This window comes from Phoca vitulina, unplaced genomic scaffold (genome assembly GCF_004348235.1).
Source record: "Phoca vitulina isolate PV1807 unplaced genomic scaffold, GSC_HSeal_1.0 scaffold26, whole genome shotgun sequence".
NCBI classification, from domain to species: Eukaryota; Metazoa; Chordata; class Mammalia; order Carnivora; family Phocidae; genus Phoca; species Phoca vitulina.
In genome coordinates, this window is record NW_022589729.1 from 1,045,736 (window position 1) to 1,064,453 (window position 18,718).

The 18,718-nt window shown below is 40.5% G+C and overlaps 1 protein-coding gene across 4 annotated transcripts in view; it reads left to right on the forward strand.

Moving 5' to 3' along the window:
* The window catches only part of DDR2 (discoidin domain receptor tyrosine kinase 2), a 189,050-nt gene that overhangs the window by 143,779 nt on the left and 26,553 nt on the right, over positions 1–18,718 (forward strand). For all 4 annotated transcript variants that reach the window (XM_032422046.1, XM_032422047.1, XM_032422045.1 and 1 more), the window contains 5 exons: positions 9,925–10,027; positions 11,458–11,689; positions 11,987–12,134; positions 12,517–12,622; positions 16,497–16,680. In XM_032422046.1, coding sequence (XP_032277937.1) covers positions 9,925–10,027; positions 11,458–11,689; positions 11,987–12,134; positions 12,517–12,622; positions 16,497–16,680 — 773 coding nt within the window. The remainder of the gene's footprint in view (positions 1–9,924; positions 10,028–11,457; positions 11,690–11,986; positions 12,135–12,516; positions 12,623–16,496; positions 16,681–18,718) is intronic.

The window sequence follows — 18,718 nt, forward strand, 5'->3', positions numbered from 1 at the left end:
AAGAAGAGCTAGAAGGCATTATAGTAGTTCAGCTCTGAGGTGGTGGAGGTTGGGCCCTGCATGGGAGGCATGGAGAGGAGACAAATAGCTGGACTCAAGAAATTTGCGGGAAGTAGGAGTTGTGGGATTCGCTAATTGACTGGATGACTGACTCCCAAAGGCAGGTTTACTTCTCACTCCTCAGCTGCCTCCTCGCAGGAATAAACGTGTCATCTGTCCTTCCTGTCCTGGTCCCCAGGCAGAGGTTCAGAGCCACGTGTGCCACGGCTCAGGGAGGCCTTCCAGTTCTCGTCATGGTGTTGCCACTGCTGTCCACACGGGGCTGTGTGAAGCAAGGGCTGGAGAGGACGGGGAGGAGGGGCACACCGACAGAGTTAGAACTGTGGTTTTTTTTCATGTGGAGAACTGAAGTCTCCTTTCATCCCCCAGTTCTTCCAGTTATGAAACTGGGGCTGCATCAGAGTCACCTGGAGGGCTGGTGACCACATAGTTGGCTGGGCTCCCCCCTCGGAGTGATTCTGTCGGTCCGGGGTGGGGACTGAGGCTTTGCATTTGTACCAAGTTCCCAGGTGGTGGCAGTGCCGCTGGTCCCCGAGCACACTTGGAGGATTGCATCCCAAACACCGTAGTAGATAAGGGAGCAAAGAGCCCGAGGGGTGGGGCGGAGCAGGTGCTCCTCCGACACCAAATGGAGTATTCTAGGTGGGATCTCGCTCCCTCTCTTTCCTGCCCTTTCTTTGTTAAATGTGGAAAGTACCTACATAGTTACAGTCAGAACACAAAATAGACAGGATTCCTGAGCCCGGCAGCTATCAACACGTTTCATAAAGGCAGCTCTGCTACAGCAGCTCTGTTAAAACTTCCTGGTTGCTGTTCCCAGGATCAGCAGTGCCTTGGTGGAGAAGTTATTTGCAAAAATATCATGACTCACCCCATGCGACCCTCTTTCCCCATTTCTGGTTTACTTTAGATGTTCCGAGAAACAGAAGTTCTCACTACACTTGTGGCCCAGTGACTGGAGACGCATGATAGCCAGGAATGAAAGCCCAGTAGGACTGTGAATGTGGGTGTCTCTGGACTTTGGAATGGCCCCAGAGAGTCATCATGTGTCCAGGCTGGAGGGACCTGGGAGCAGTGGTTCCCAAGCCTGGCTGCACAGCAAAATCACCTGGGAAATTTTTTAAATACGCAGGTTCCTGGGCAGTTTCGGATCTCCCAAAGACAAGTCTCTAAGAGGGAGCTCACACCAGATGTTCTACAACCTTCCCAAGCAACTCTAGAGCAGTTGGTCCATGGACTGCTTTAGGGAACCCCTGCCTTGGAAAATATCTAATGCAGCTCCCTTGCTTTACACATGAGAAAACTAAGACCCAGCAAAGATGGGAACTTTGCTTAGATCCCGGAGTGGATTTGAAATCTCTTTATTTTCAGAGGTTGTGTAGCCGAGAGGGCAGTCTTTTGAGTCAGATTCTAAAGTGACTTAGTTCTTACTTGATGAATGGCTTTGGGCAGGTTTTTTAAAAAAGATTTATTTATTTATTTTGAGAGAGAGAGAGCATGAGCAGGAGGAGCAGAGGAAGAGGGAGAGAGAATTCCAATCAGACTCTGCGCTCAGCACAGAGCCCTACATGGGGCTTGATCTCATGACCCTGAGATCACGACCTGAGCCGAAACCAAAAGTTGGTCTCACCCAGGCACCCCCTTGGGCTGTTATTTAAACTCTTACCTATAGATGGGTGATTGGTGAGAAATATGAAGTAATGAGTGAGAAAATACCACATTGTCTGATACTTGACAAATGCTCTTATTTTATTTTATTTAAATTCAATTCATTAACATAAAATGTATTATTGGTTTCAGAGGTAGAGGTGATTCATCAGTCTTACATAATACCCAGTGCTCATTACATCACATGCCCTCCTTAATGCCCATCACCCAGTTACCTCCTCCCTCCCCCACAAATGCCTTTAAATGGATGCTGTTATTACTATACTTCATTAAATTTAAGACATTGCTGACTCTACCATGTCTCACTACGTTGTGTAACTCTAAGAAAAAACCCCCAGACAGTTAAGCAATGACTCACCATTTGCTTGTAAGATGCATTCAGATTTCAGATATGTTAACGTGTGAAAAATAATAGGAAATATGGTCTTTCACTTCTCTTTCCTCAACCTGCACAGATTATTCCCATTACTAAATTAAATACTTCAATGCCAGAAGAAGAAGCGTACTTAGTGTACTTGAGGAACAGAAAGGAGGCCTGGGTGGCCAGATGGGGAAGTGCACTGGATGGGGGTCCAGGACAGCTGGGGACCAACTCTTCAGCTCCCTGGAGACCACACATGCATTTTGAATATTATTATGAATGAGGTGGGAAATTCCTGGAGGGTGATGAGCAGAAGAGTTACATGGTCTGATTTATATTTTCATAGATACATGGGACAAGGCGGACAGAGGAAGTGTGGATAGGAAACTATTGTTCTATTCCTGGTGATAGGAGACAGTGGATTGGCCTAGAATGGTAGCAGCATAAGTGGGAAATAGATTGGTTATGGGAACTCTTTAGGGTGGCTAACAGGATTTCTTATCAGCTGATGGGGTGGATATGGAGTATGAAAGGACTCAAGGATGGCCTCAAGATTTTTGGCTCAAGTAATTGGCAGAATGGAGTTGTTTGAAATGGAATAGTTCAGGGGGTAAGGTTTGCAGGGAGACATATTTTACTCAACTTTATCCTTATTCCTAATCTATATCTATCTCTTTTTTCAATCAATATTATGAGCACCTATTGTCTCCCCAGATATGCACTGAGAAATAAAATTGAATAAGATATAATCCTCCTGCCCCCCCTTTTTTTCTCCAAAAAGTTTGCCATCTGCAGGGGAGATCAGATTTCCACACAAATAATTATGACAAAGCACTATGTACCTAGGGCTAGAAAACAAATATTAAAAATGTCGGAAATCGGAGGAAGGAGAATTTACCAAAATTGGTACTCTTCTTTCTCAAAAACGCTTGGTTTAGTTGCATCCAAGTTTGTTACATGGCAGCAGGAGAATGCTGGATAATAATTTAAGCTAGTCTTTCCACTTCAGGTGTGCGACCTCCTTGCTGTACCTGAAACCACCAAGAAGGCTCTTTTCTCGACTTCCTGTTCCCTTTCCACGAAACATCCTGCCCTCTAAGAATCATGTGGCTCCCTCTCTTCCTCCACTCAGGCCTCTGCTCAAAGTCACCTCATCTGAGAGGCCTTCCTTATCTTTTTACAGGAAAGAGCACCTATTTCCTTTCCACACTTAATTTTCTTCACAACACTTACCCTGTTCTCTCATCTACGTATTTATTTGCCTGTTGTCTGTTTCTCCACACTAGAATGTAAACTCTGACAAAAGGCACTTTGTTTTGTTTATGGCTATATTCCCATTGTGCTCCAAAAAATTGCTGAATAAATGAATGAATGAAAATAGGAACTCAAAAACCACATGGACTCAGAAAGCAATAAGCAAACAAGCAGATTATCATGCTGGGGATGGAGATAGGACTGGATCCATGAACAAAGCTCCGGTTTCAGAAGGGAGGGAAGGTCCCAGAGGCCAACTCTCTTACTAAGCTGTGAGCCTTGCACATCAGCCTGGCACGTGGGGGAGAGAGCCTGCATTGAGTTGCACCTGTGGTTAAGGCAGAGGGGGTCTGTCGGGTACATTGGGACTAATTTTGGATCAGGACTGCTTAATAGCTGTGGGACTTTAACTGGTTTGTTTCCTCGTGTATAATATGAGAATAATAATACATGCCCTATCTACCACATAGGGTTTTCACAGGGGGTCAACCAGATGTAAACAATGGGACACCACTTTGAAAACTGTGAAGAACTGTATTTTAGGAGTCAAGATAGCAATTGGGGGCACCATGACATGAATGATAGCCAAAGGAACAGGGGTTTCCTGCTTTGGCCAGCCAGGCCCCCTCCCTAGCAGGTCCTCAAGGGAAATATACACACAGGGAACAATAACAAAGGGAAAGCAAAGGTCTAGTTTATTAGTAGCTGGCTTGTGTCCCAAATGCCAATGTGAGTGTTCTGGTAAACTGGACTGGGGCATGTGGTATGTGGGATAAAGGTGTCTAGAAGCTTCTCCTTGCCATTAAGACACTGATACTGAGAAGCACTAAGCACCAGGGCTAAAACAGTTAGCATAGGCTTTGAGTCAGGGAATGGCCTCCACGGCATGGAGGGGTGGACCACAAGAGAGGGCACACCCTGTGAGTGATTTCTGAAATGTTCATTGACCTCACTCATTGTAATTTTGGCCTCATTGGCATCCTGTATCAATATTTCCTCATCCCTACTCCTCCCTTCAATTTCACATTCCAGAGAGTTTAGAATTTGAGAATTTGATGCTTCATTCCTAAACAGCCCAGAATTACGCTTGAGATTCAAGCATAATGATTATTTGTAGAACCTGTCACCTCAAGTGGAGAAATTATACATCTGACCAGAATAGACAAAATGATACTAGATCCCACATTCATCCCTTGAATCAAATTTGACTTGGAAAATGCACTGGACAGGAACCTAGAAGTATTTTAGTGGTGTAGATGGTCATAATTCTTGCCAAAGTAGCTGTATATGGTTTTGCTTCATCATACTGTTTCTGGAAGTACCAGATGACATCACGGATGTTGTACTTTGTCAAATACTCTTTCTGCATCTGTTGAAATGATCATATGGTTTTTATCCTTTCTCTTGTTGATGCAATGTAGCATGTTGATTGCTTTGCAAATATTAAACCACCCTTGCATCCTGGGAATAAATCCCATTTGAGTAATGCTGATTTCATAGAATGAATGAGGAAATAGGCTCTCCTCTTTGATTTTCTGGAAGAGTTTGTGAGTGCTTGGTATTTTTTCTTTCTGAAATATTTGGTAGAATTCAACAGTAAAGCCATCTTGTCCTGGAGTTTTTTTCTTTTTTTTTTTTAGAAAGGTTGTTGACCATATGTTTAATTTTTTTAGAACATGAAGAGATATTCAGGTTATATATTTCTTTATAAGTAAGCTTTGGTAGTTTGTATCTTTCAAGAAATTTGACTATTTTATCTAAGTTGTTGAAATTGTTGGCATAAAACTGTTTATAATATTCCCTTATTATACTTTTAACATCTGTAATATCTGTTACTAGGTAACTTCCCACATTCCTGATGTTTGTAGTGTTTTCTTTTTTCTCTTCCAGTCAGTCTGGATAGAGATTCTTTTTGCTTTTTTTTTTTTAAGTCTTGTCCAGGAACCAGCTTTTGGTTTTATAGAGTTTCTCTGTTGTTTTTCTGTTTTCTATTTCATTGATTTCTACTAATATATCTATTATTTTCTTTCTTATAATTACTTTGTATTTTATTTGCTCTACTTTTTCTGGTTTCTGAAGGTGAAAACTGAGGTCATAAGTTTTGAGATCTTCCCTCTTTTCTAATATAGGCTTTTACTGTGGTTAATTTTCCCCATAAGTACTTCTCAAGTGGTATCCACAAATTTTGTTATTTTATATTTTCTTTATCTTACAGTACAGAATACTTTCTAATTTCCCTTTTGCTTTCTCCTTTGACCCATGGCATATTCAGAGGAGTGTTATTTAGTTTGCAAATATTTGGGGATTTTCCAGATATCTTTCCATTATTTATTTTTCTAAATAGTAATTGCGTTATGACAGAGAACATACTTTGTATGACTGGAATATTTAAAATTTGTTGGGACTTGTTTTATGATTCAGAATATGGTCTATCTTGGTAAATGTTACATATGCACTTTAAAAGAATGTATACTCTTTTGTTGGGTAGAGTTCTATAAATGTCAGTTAGGTAAAACTAGTGGATAATGTTGTTTAACTCTTCAATTTCCTTACTGATATTTTTGTCCACCTGTTTTACCAATTATTGACATGTAAGTGTTGAAATCTCCAACTATAATTGTAGTTTTGTTTGTTTTTCCCTGCAGTCTTTTTTTTTTTTTTTTTTTTTTTTGCTTCATTTGTTGTGAAGCTCTGTTATGTGCATAAATACTTAGGACTGTCATGTGTTCTTGATGAACTAACCCCTTTATCATTGTGAAATACCATCTTTATTTCTTCTCTTAAAATCTGTTGTGTCTGGCATTAATATAACCACTCCAGCTTTTTTTTTTTTTTTTTTAATTTTATTATGTTATGTTAGTCACCATACAATACATCATTGGTTTTTGATGTGGTGATCCACGATCCATTGTTTTCATATAACACCCAGTGCTCCATGCAGTACGTGCCCTCCTTAATACCCATCACTGGGTTAACCAATCCCCCCTCCCACTTCCCCTCTAAAACCCTGTTTGTTTCTCAGAGTCCATAGTCTCTCATGGTTCATCTCTCCCTCCAATTCCTCCCCCCCATTTTTCCCTTCCTTCTCCTAATGTCAGACAACAAAAAGAAATAAAAGGTATTCAAATTGGCAAAGAAGAAGTCAAACTCTCTCTTTTCGCAGATGACATGATACTTTATGTGGAAAACCCAAAAGACTCCACCCCCAAATTACTAGAACTCATACAGCAATTCAGTAATGTGGCAGGATACAAAATCAATGCACAGAAATCAGTTGCTTTCTTATACACTAACAATGCAACTGTAGAAAAAGAAATTAGAGAAACGATTCCATTTACAGTAGCACCAAAAACCATAAGATACCTCGGACTAAACCTAACCAAAGAGGTAAAGGATCTATACTCTAGGAACTACAAAACACCCATGAAAGAAATTGAAGAAGACACAAAAAGATGGAAAAATATTCCATGCTCATGGATCGGAAGAATAAACATTGTTAAAATATCTATGCTACCCAGAGCAATCTATACCTTCAATGCCATCCCGATCAAAATTCCAATGACATTTTTCAAAGTGCTGGAACAAACAATCCTAAAATTTGTATGGAATCAGAAAAGACCCCGAATCGCCAAGGAAATGTTGAAAAAGAAAAACAAAGCTGGGGGCATCACGTTGCCCGATTTCAAGCTATATTACAAAGCTGTGATCCAGCTTTTTTTTTAAATAAAGTTTTCAGGGCTCCTGGGTGGCTCAGTCATTAAGCGTCTGCCTTCAGCTCAGGTCATGATCCCAGGGTTCTGGGATTGAGCCCCACATCGGGCTCCCTGCTCAGCGGGAAGCCTGCTTCTCCCTCTCCCACTTCCCCTGCTTGTGTTCCCTCTCTCTTTCTTTCTCTCTCAAATATATAAATAAATTTTTTTTTAAAAAATAAAGTTTTCATGGTATATCTTTTTTCATCCTTGTAATTTATCTGTGGTTTTCTGCCTTCTTTTCAGTGAATTGAATTTTTTTATTCCATTTTATCTCTTGTTGACTTATTAGCTATAAATCTTTTTGAAAATTTTATTTAGGTGCTTGCTTTAGGATTTGTCATGTACATCTTTAATTAAATAAAGTCTATCTTTAAGTGATATTATATCCCTTCACATATAGTATAAAAATCTTCCAACAGGATAACTTTCATTTTTCCCTTTTCAGCCCTTATGCTATTGTTTTCATGTATTTTATTTTTATATATATTATAAACCCCACAGTATATTGTTACTGTTTTTGTTTAAATAGTCAATCACCATTTAAAGAGATGTAAATAACATTAAAACTCATCTTACATATTTACTATGTAATTACCGTTTCCAATGGGACATTTGCTGTCATTTTTATCTTTGGTCCTCTGTTCATAATGTGTTCTTTTCCTCTAGCTGCTTAAAAACTTTTCTCCTTATCACCTGTTTTAAGCAGTTGGATTATGATGTACTCCAGTGTAATTTTCTTCATGTTTCTTGTGCTTCAGGTCATTGAGCTTCTTGGGTTTGTAGTTTCATCAAATTAGAAAAAAATTTCCACCATGTTTTATTCAAATACTTTTTTTGTCTTCCTCTCTTCTCTTCTTTAAGGAATCCATTTACATGTGTATCAGGATGTTTGAAATTGTTCCAGAACTTACTAATATTCTATTTTTTTGTTGATTGATTCATTGATTTTTTTGATCAATTTCTGTCAGTTTCATTTTGGATAATTTCTATTGCTGTCTTTAAGTTCACCAATCTTTTCTTTAATGTGTGATCTTCCTTTAATCTTATCCAGTGCATTTTCTCACACAGTCAAGCTTGATATATATCCTTTCTATATCACCTATAGCTCTCCTTATATTTTTATTTTTCTGTTATTATTGTTATTCAAGTATAATTACATACAGTGTTATATTAGTTTCAGGTGTGCAATATAATGATCCAACAATTCAACATTTCTCAATGCTTATCAAGATAAGTGTACTCTTGATCCTTTTAATCTGTTTCACCCATCTTCCCCACCTGCCTCCCCTCTGGCAACCACCAGTTTGTCCTCTGCATTTAAGAGACTTTTTTTTTGTTTGTCTCTCTCTCTTTTTAAGATTTGTTTGTTCATTTGTTCTGTTTCTTAAATTCCACATATGAGTGAAATCATATGGTATTTGCTTTTCTCTGACTTATTTCACTTAGCATTATACCCTCTAGGTCCATCCATGTTGTCGCAAGTGCATTCTTTTTATGGCTGAGTAATATTTCAACACTTCTTCTTTAGCCATTCATCAGTCGATGGACACTTGGGCTGCTTTCATATCTTGTCTATTGTAAGAAATGCTGCAATAAACATATGGGTGCATATATCTCTTCAAATTAGTGTTTGCATATTCTTTGGGTAAATACCCAGTAGTAGAATTACTGGATCATATGGTAATTATTTTTTAAATTTTTTGAGGAACCTCCACACTGTTTCCCACAGTGGCTGACCTTGTATTTTTGAACATGTACAGTATAGTTATAACTGTTTTAATAGTCCTCTTCTTAAATTCTAACTTCTATATAAGTTCTGAATCAGTTTCAATTGATTGATTTTTTTCTCACTTAGAGGTTCTAGTTCTCTTCTTTACACACCTGCTACTTTTAAAATTGCATCGTACATATTTACACTAAAAAATGACTCATTATTTATCTGAAATTAAAGTTTAACTAGGAATCCTGTATTTCTCTGGCAACCCTAGATCCCCGTGGCCTCTCCAGACTCTTCTTTGTCTCCTTGATTTGGGGAATCCTTTAGACGCTGTCTGAGTTCTCACTCACTGTGCTACAGCCTGACTCTGTCACAGCAGTAAGCTGGTGCCACTGTAGGACTCATCTTTTTTGTTCCCCGTCCTTTGTTGTCTGATATTCGTTGTATTGAAACCCAGTCTTTTGTATACTTTGTTCATTTTTTTGGTTGTTTCACCCAGGAGAGTAAGTCTGGTTCCTGCTACTCTGTCTTGGCTAGAGGTGGAAATCCTTCTCAGAGGCTATTATTTTTAGCCAGAGGCCAAAACAGGGTGCTGATGGGGGCCAAAGCTAGGTGTTCAGTCCCTTCATAGGAGAGTTTGTTGGCTTCGTGCCATAATTTTGTGCAATCGGCTACCTAGAAAAAAGAATGTTTTGGGTCACAGGTGGTACCTGGTGACTGTGAGGATGATTCAGCACAGTTGGGAAACTGATTAGAAGTGCACATCTGCTAAGAGGAGAATGGGGATGGGCCATGGGCTTATTACCAAATAAAAGGATAAATCAGCACACTGCATTATATTACATTACTTGTCAAATTTTGGACCAAAAGATAGGTGTGGCTGAAGGTCAGTGCTCAAGGGATTGGATGCTAGTAAGTTTGGAGGCAGGGCCAGGGAGAAAAGGCTGAGTCAGGGTGATCAAACTGGGGTCATAGAAAGACTTTGGAAAATTTAAGTCCTCTGTTTCCCTGTCCAATAATCAATTATGTTATCCCTACAAGGGGCAGGGAATCTTTGGAAATAAAAAGAAAAGTATTTCCTCTCTATTTTTCTTTGGTTTCTCTTGGTCCAGCCATATGCCGCTATCCCCTGGGAATGTCAGGAGGCCACATTCCAGATGAGGACATCACAGCTTCCAGTCAGTGGTCAGAATCCACAGCTGCCAAATATGGAAGGTGAGGATGGATACCCCAAGAAAGCCTGAGTCCTGGGTTGGATCCATTTTCTGACTCAAGGGACTGGGGAAGAAGGGTGGTATTTGGTGGGAGCTGTAGGCGTGAGGGAAGGACATCAAGTGCACCTGTCCTGTATGTTTTCAGGAAGAGAATTCAGGGCTTGGCACCATGTGCTGGTCTGGCAACCCCATCCTAGTCACAGGGCCTTGCGCGGCACTGCTCACAACAGATGGGTTCATTGATGTGCAATGGGTTTGCTTTACTCACCTTCTCACTATGAGCAACTGCAGGAAGCTGGCGACAGTGGTAGGTAGGGAGGTGCAGATGAGGTAGGACACTGGGAGCTAGGAGACCCGGTCCTCTTCTTAGTGGGTGTCTGTGAAACATCACTCACAGTGCAAAGCATCAAGGCTTTAAGCATATACTGAGGCCTCCAATAAATTCTTCCCTTCTCTCAACGATACCTCATAGAAGGGTCATCCTCATCCATAAAGAGTATGGTGGGTTCCTAGTGGCCTAATAGCAGGGGTCCTCTAAAGCAGTGAACCCCCGTGTCAAAAACTACTCTGCTTGTGAGGGCATAATCCTCCTCCTCCTGGAATCTAATTCTTTTGTTGTAAAGTGTTGATTTCTGTTAAGATGGAATCACCCATAAGAAAAGCAGCCTTAGTAAATCTTCCCCATAATTTCTTAGTATGTGAAAGGTGAGAGTGATGGTTGGTGGGGTTGGGCGAGAACAGCAATGAGTAGGTGACATCTGTGAGAAAAGGCACATTCTAGGGAAGAGGGAAAGTGGTAAGAGGCTCCCAAAATAAGCCTTATGCTGATTTCACAATTTTGCTCACTGATAGCTCAGCTTGGAGGTAATAAAATGAAACCAGATTATTTACTACTCCCCTAATGCACTCCTACCCCTCACTCTCATCATGGGTTCCCATGGCTTTTTGCTGGGCTGCCATGCCCATCCTGTTGGTTAAAATTCCACTGCATTACATAGCCCACACTGGGGATCTTATGATCCCTCTTTCCTCCTTCCTATAGCTTCATATCCAGGCAAGGGGTGGCCACCCTTGTTCTGCTGGGACTGAAAGTGGAAGGGGGTGGTAAAATGACTCATGGGGTAATATAGGGTAGAACGGGTTTCACTTCCCTTGAGGTCTTTAAATCAGGATGAGAAATAAAGACTACATCTGATCTGAAGGCCTCTAGGCCCTGGTGGTAAGTGTCTCTCTGGGTTTCATAGTGCCCCGGAGACAGGGGACTGACCACAGGTGGTGGCAGTCAGGCCAGAGGGGAGAACCGAAGAGTCTTTTCAGAGTCGGGTCCCAGCCTGCTCTCTCCCCTCAGGATGGGGCAGCTTCTTGCTGTGGATTGGTAAATAACTCTAGTGTCATGGTTCCTCTCTGTCTCTCCAACCCCCATGTCTCAAGGCTGGATTCAGAAGAAGGGGATGGAGCCTGGTGCCCTGAGGTTCCAGTGGAACCCGATGACCTGAAGGAGTTCCTACAGATTGACTTGCACACCCTGCACTTTATCACTCTGGTGGGGACCCAAGGGCGCCATGCTGGGGGCCATGGCATTGAGTTTGCCCCCATGTACAAGATCAATTACAGTCGGGATGGCACTCGCTGGATCTCTTGGCGGAACCGGCATGGGAAACAGGTAGGAAGAAGAGACATCCAGACCCTGAGATGTCCAGGACCATATTTTGACTTAGGCTAGAAGAGGAAGTACACAGGCTGTCTTATAGGTATGTGCATGCCCTTGTCAATGTGTGACCGAAGATGAGGGAGGGCAGGGTGGGGGGACCGGGAGGAATAGCAAGGCTGCTGAGAAAGCTGAAAGGATACATTCTACTCCTTCAATTCAAAAGAGAGGGTCCATGAAAGGGGTGATGAGGAAAAGTCAGCATAACCTCATATGAGGCATCTTCCCGCTCTTTCTCTTCTCTCTTCTCAGGTGCTGGATGGGAATAGTAACCCCTATGACATTTTCCTAAAGGACTTGGAGCCACCCATCGTGGCCAGATTTGTCCGCTTCATTCCAGTCACTGACCACTCCATGAATGTGTGCATGCGGGTGGAGCTTTATGGCTGTGTCTGGCTAGGTAGGTCTCCAGAGAGAAAGCTTATAGACCTTATTAAAAACCCCAACCCCTGGAAAATAAAGGCAGACAAGTCAGAAAGGTATGGGATTAGGAATCTCTGGAGTGAAGCGATTCCCTCTAGGTTAGAGTCAAGAAAGGACATTGTTCCTCCACCAAGGCTTGGTGCTCTATACACTAAATGATGCATTCTGAGTCATTTCACTGACTGCCACTGAGGAGTGCTCCTTGGTGGTGCTCCCTTTGTGCCCAGATTGAGTCCTGTGCAGACACACTGAACAAGATTGCACCCTTGAAGTCTCGTGTGGCTCCCTGGGATAGTTGGTCTGAGCAGTAGTTGCCTCTCCTTCCTAAGGCACTGACATATCTGTGTGTCTTTTGGCAGATGGCTTGGTGTCTTACAGTGCTCCAGCTGGACAGCAGTTTGTACTCCCTGGAGGCTCCATCATTTACCTGAATGATTCCGTCTATGATGGAGCTGTTGGGTACAGGTAAATTCTGGGAAACTTTGGTCATCAGAATGGGAAAGTGGCCACTAGAAGAGAATAATATTTTAGTTTGGCTTGGGATTAATAATTAATCAACCAGTCAACCAACTGGTGTTTATTTAGACCCTGTATTAGGCATTGTGAAATAATGTAGATGAAGCAAAATAGGGATTCTTTATTTGCAAGGAACTTAGATCCTATGTTTGGGAAGACAGGGGAAACAATAAATTACACAAAACAAGAGCTGAAATTGTGGTATAGTTCTAAGTATGGTAGCCATAATTTTTTTGACCCTTAAAACAGGAAATATGGTCTAACACAAATAATGGCCTACTTATGGAGACAAAGGACCAGAAGAATTGAAGTTATAAGTATACTAAATTGGACAGGTCAAGAAGTTCAGGAAGAATGAACGCCATAAATGTAAATGCTTTGGCAGTCGTGAAAAGGAGACTCGTAAGGTTTTTGATAAACAAGGAGAGTTTCTAGGATGATATGATTTAGAGTAGAGGAGGCAGGTAGAAGGGAGCAGAGGAAAGGGAACAGGGCTGAGGACAGGAATGGCCTGACTATAGCAGAAACTCGAGCTGGGAGCAGCAGAAAGGGCCAGTGGGTAGTCCTTAAATGGGCCATGGTGGAGGAAACTGATCAGACACAGTAGGAATTTAGGGTTGGATGAGAGATGTTCCTACCTATCTCACTTCACCCTGAGCCTTGCCATTCTTCTAGTCCACTTTGACACTCTTCTCTCTCTTAGCTTGGTCTTTGTCTGCAAAGATTGAGCCTGGGAGAGAGGTTAGGTTCAGACTAGATGATAGAGGTTTCTAGTGGTTGACAGAGGATGAAATTAGTCTCAGGAAGAGGAGTGAGGGATTATAGCACTTCCATTGTTTTAAGTGTAAAGAATAAACTCCTGCCCCCCAGCTGCCATCCCCTGAGTGAAGACCTGACTCATCCAGTAGTCAATTTCCAGCTACTTCCTTTCCATCTGCTTAGTCACTGTTGCTCCCCGTTCACTTAAATTGTCTGGGCATCATTTCACTCAGCCGCTCCCTAACCGGCATTTATTCAAGGCATAGAGAAAATCAGAGATCAGTTGAATTCATTTTAGGTTAATAAATCTTTGCTAATCCACTGTTGCTACCTACAGTGAATTTGGCCAGACTTGGTAGGTATTCAAAAATATAAAGAAGTCCTGTATCCTACCTTTAAGAAGCTCACAGTTAGGAATGGGGACTAAACCAGGATATAAATTACTGTGATACAAGCATAAGGGTAAGAGATATCTTATGAGTGCTCTGGGGTTCAAAGGAAAGAGTAAGCTAGGGTAGGAAAGCACAGCACTGGGAGTGAAAACACCTGGATTCATGTCATCAAAGTTACTTCCGTTTGCTTAAGTGATAAAAATGTATAAGAAAAGCATTTTGGAAAGGTAAAGTGCTAAATACATGTAAGTTTTTATCTGATTTGGAAAACCAGAAAAGACATGATGGAATAGATGAAATCTGAAGTGGGCCCCAAACGATGGGTGGAACTTTCACAGGTAAAGAATCTTGAAATGGCATTTGAGGCAGAGTGAATAGCATAATGACAAAAGAATCACACTGTAAAGTTTAGGGGAATGACTGCTAAAGATCAATCATTTAGTTAACCACCAGTCATACTTATGTAGCAAAATAGTAGATGAGAAGCATGATTGGAAAGATGATGTCATATTTTGGAGGAACTTGAATGTCAGGGCCAGGAGGAGGAGTTGTTTTTTCTCCATCAACATAATCATCAACAGAACAAGTCATTGAAGATTTTTAAAGCTGGGGAAGGACAAGATTGGAACTGTGCTTTAGACAGATTAATCAAGCAGCTCGCAAAGGTTAGATGTGAGTGATAAGAAGAGGTGATGAGGGACATTTTCTAATTGCAATCTCTATCCGATGAAAAGAATGAAGGACCAAGGCCAAAACGGGAGGAGGAGACATTCACGTAGGGACCATTTGCAATCTGATTGGGTGTAAATGAGTAAAAGAGGTAGATGAAACCTTGGGGATGGCATTTATTCATCAACAGTCCTATTTTGGTACATATGGTGTGCCAGGCACTTTCAATGAGCCACTGAGCATGAAAGAGAATATAATGGGCAGGAATGGGAAACTTAGGTGAAAGATTTAGTTTAGAAAGAGATAGTGATGGATTTAGTTTGGGATATAAATTTAAGGGACTGGCAGGATATTCAAATGGATAAATAAGGCAGGTACTGGTAACAGAGGAAAGGTCAAGAATAATTGCAGAGATTTCGACACAATCACCTTCCACTTGGTAACTGAGGTAGTGGGGTTATCTCTTTGGAGTGTGCCTGAATGATGAGGTATAAGTACCTGATTCAGAGTCTTGGGAATAGATAGTTTTAGTAGCAAAAGTTATTTTTTTAACTAAAAAAATTACAGCAGTAGTACATGCTTGTTGTAGTAATTCTAACAATTCTAAAAGATATGAAGTAAACCGGGGGAAGTTTTTGTCCTTACCCATCCCCATTTGATTTAATTTTGACTAAAAGAAATTAACTTTTCATTTGTGTTGCTTTTCATAAGTTTCATGGGGATTTATTGTTCTGGGGACAATGGGAAATATATTTATTGCAAGTAATCTTATGTTCTCCTAGCCTTCTGATCTGTAGAGAGAAGAAAAAGATGGCAAATCCTTGGAAGGGAGATCCAGGCTCTGGTCACTGTGGATAAGACCAGTCAAATTTTATAATTTGCCAAACATTTGTCAATGAACAAATAAATTTAAAAGTGTTTCTGTAAGGCTGGCATAATCACTCAATTATTTTTTTTGTGTGTGAATTGATAACTTTTTACATTACCTCAAAGGGCACATGTACTATTGCTTGAGGGTGTGTATCCCAATCTCTTCATTTGGGAGACTCCTGACTTAGAGTTTAGAGCTTGAAATGCAGAGTTTAGGAAGAGAGAAGTCCCAGTGGAGAGTTCTTGCTCTGTGTCTCCATAAAAAGAAGCCAAATAGAATAGAAATCCAAAAAGAAATAGCCAAATTAACATAAATACACAATCATCCCATATACCAATCAAGAAGAGCCTTACAATCAGAAGTGGAAAGCCTGCCAAGCTAGAAAACAAGACCAAATCCAATGCCTGAGACCCTCATGTAATTCATGCATTTTATTCCATGAATCTAGTATTCTACAAATTTAATTAAAATTACATATAAATTAGTATTTAAATTTGCCACTGATTACTTTTTTCCTCCCTTTAGTTTGACATCAAATTGGGTTGTTGGATGTGGGGTAGAAGAGGGCATGACTGGCTTCTCTGGAATTGAGTCACTGAAAAATGATAACACACAGTCAAAGGAGAATCAGAAAAATTTCCAACAAGCTCTGGGACTATTTACTGAGTGATGGTCAAGTGCTATATCTACTATAGTGTTCATTCTATGCATCCGTCCATCCATTCATTTACTCGTTAATGGATTAATTAATCAAATGCATTTGATAATACTGAATTATTATATAAAAACATATTATATTCAGTATACAAGAATAGGTAAGGATACAATAGATTATAGAAAGCTTTTCTTATAAAATGATAAAATATTGTTTAAAAGCTTTGCTACTAAAGGAGTAAGCATTGAGTATTTTGTAAAATTCATTTATATGAAATTCTTTGTTCTCCATTGATGCCAGGATACATGCATCAATACTATAAAATATACTGGATTTTTCACAATCCTTCGACCTTCAAGATAATCAACTCTTACAAAACCCGGGGTAAAGAAGCTGGGAATAAAAGCTCTTCTGTGAATGTGCGATTAATTCCAGGTTCCTCTCTCCCTTTCCCTTCTCTTCCCTTGGCCTGAGCAGCATGACTGAAGGGTTGGGCCAGCTGACAGATGGGGTGTCTGGCCTGGACGACTTCACTCAGACCCACGAATACCATGTGTGGCCGGGCTATGACTATGTGGGCTGGAGGAATGAAAGTGCCCCCAGTGGTTACATCGAGATCATGTTTGAATTTGACCGCATCAGGAATTTCACGACCATGAAGGTCAGTGGTGTTAGGTGTGGTGGAACGTGTCCAAGGAAGCCAAGATAATGGTGTAGTGAAAAGGCATGCTAGAAAGAACCTTGGGTGGTGTCAGCAGAACTGGATTCAAATCGGTATTTTGCCACTAACAAGCTACATGCGTTTCCAAGTCACTTCATCTCTGGGCTTCTTGCTTCATTTGTAAATAAGGGGGTTAGACTAGGTCACTGTTTCTCAATGTTTTCTGTTATTGTTCCAACCTACATACCATCAGGCACAGTGGGTCCAGTGTCTAGAGCCCACAATACTTTGAAGACCTAACTTCTTTTAACATCAGGGGAAAAAAAGAACTTTTAGGGTCAAACATCATTTTCATCTGTTTAACGACATGGTTTTAAAATACAGTTTTAATTTTTTTTATGGAGGGAGGGGCTCACAAAAGCAAAAGTAAATAGGGCCCATGGAAATCATTTTATGGCCCTGCCCAGTGCTCCCCAGGGACATCCTTTTATCAGTAAGGCTGGCTCATTGCCACCCTAATGCTCAATGGAAGAATTGAGAAATTCTTTGGAAATTGGAAAATTGAGAATTTGTATTTTTTCTTTGGAATCACTTTCCACACCTACGCTGTTTCTTCCTCCCCTGGGCACTGAGAAATCTTGATAGAAGGCTCTGCACTCTTCTGTTTCCAGAGTTCTTTGTTTCCTTATCTATTGCAACAGCACATCTGTCTGGTTGTCCTACTATATTTCAAGTTCCTCCAACTTGAACTCTAAGCTTGAGGAAAACTGGGGCTTAACAGTAGAAAGTCCTTTGTTGAATGTAAAGGAGACCCCTGAAGTATTTGTGGTTCATGTATAACTCTTACTGGTTTATTGAGGAGCGTGAGAGGACTCCAATATGAGGCCCAAGAGAGTGGGCAAGTGAATTTGACCTCACACATGGATCCCTATTTATCTGTTATTTTCCCTATTCATAGATGGGTACAGAATATTAATGGCCAACAAATTGGTGATGCTGCCTCTATCTAAATCCCCTTGGGATGATTTGCAGTTCAGTGGAGGAAGGCACTATTTATTTGCAAAAGGAGGTATGTAGGATGAGATGAGGACCCAGAAGAATGAAATCTGTGTTATCATTAAGGGTCCCTAGTAAATCAAAATTTGTTAGTCTTGGCACAAACTTGGAGCCAAAGAGGAAATCCATGTCTATTATATTACCCTCACATGTTAATGTGATAATATCTCCTAACTGGATTAATAGCTATTAGTTAAATGAACAAACATTTAGGATGAGAACAAGAGGATCAACACATGCCCGTCTGCCTGTATATTGTTCAAGGATGGCTCCTTGGCAGGTTGTAAAACATAAGTGTGTACAGTTGTGTGTGACACATTATTCTTCACAGGGTTTTCTGGAGGGAGGAGGGGAATATGCATAGTGACAAAAATATACCTCCAAGGAAAATTTATTTCTATTGCCGAATAGTGAGATATCCACATGAACCTATGAACAAGTATCTCAATTCACAAAAATATACCATTGGGATAATTTTTAGTCTCATAAATAATAAAATGTATTTTAAGCTCTCCACAAAGGTATAATATTTAGTCAATAGACTTTGATCTTCCTGAGTCCCCCGTAGCTCCTGTTTAATTAGTTTATCACAGGTCAGAATTATTCAAAAGCATATTGTGCAGTAAGTAGGTGCAAGAAGCTTCTAAGAGCTATCTTAGGGTCAGTCCTCTTGAGGCCAAACAAGTTTGTAGCATATTTTAATTTTTCTGAGAAAAAAAATAAAAGATGACTTTCAGGTCCTTAATATCTTCTAGAAAGTAGTTATTGGTTTCTAGGCAAATTACTGTGATTCCCCCCACCCCTTAAATACAGTCAAAATATTCTATTGAAATATACTAATGTCCTTTTAAAATGTATTTATTAAATAAATATGTAAATCCACAGGGGAATGAAATTCTATACTATTTATTTGCATTCCAGGAGAATTCCCAAAACATCTGTAGGAGAGATACTACCTCCCCCACAGGCTACTTTGCAGATT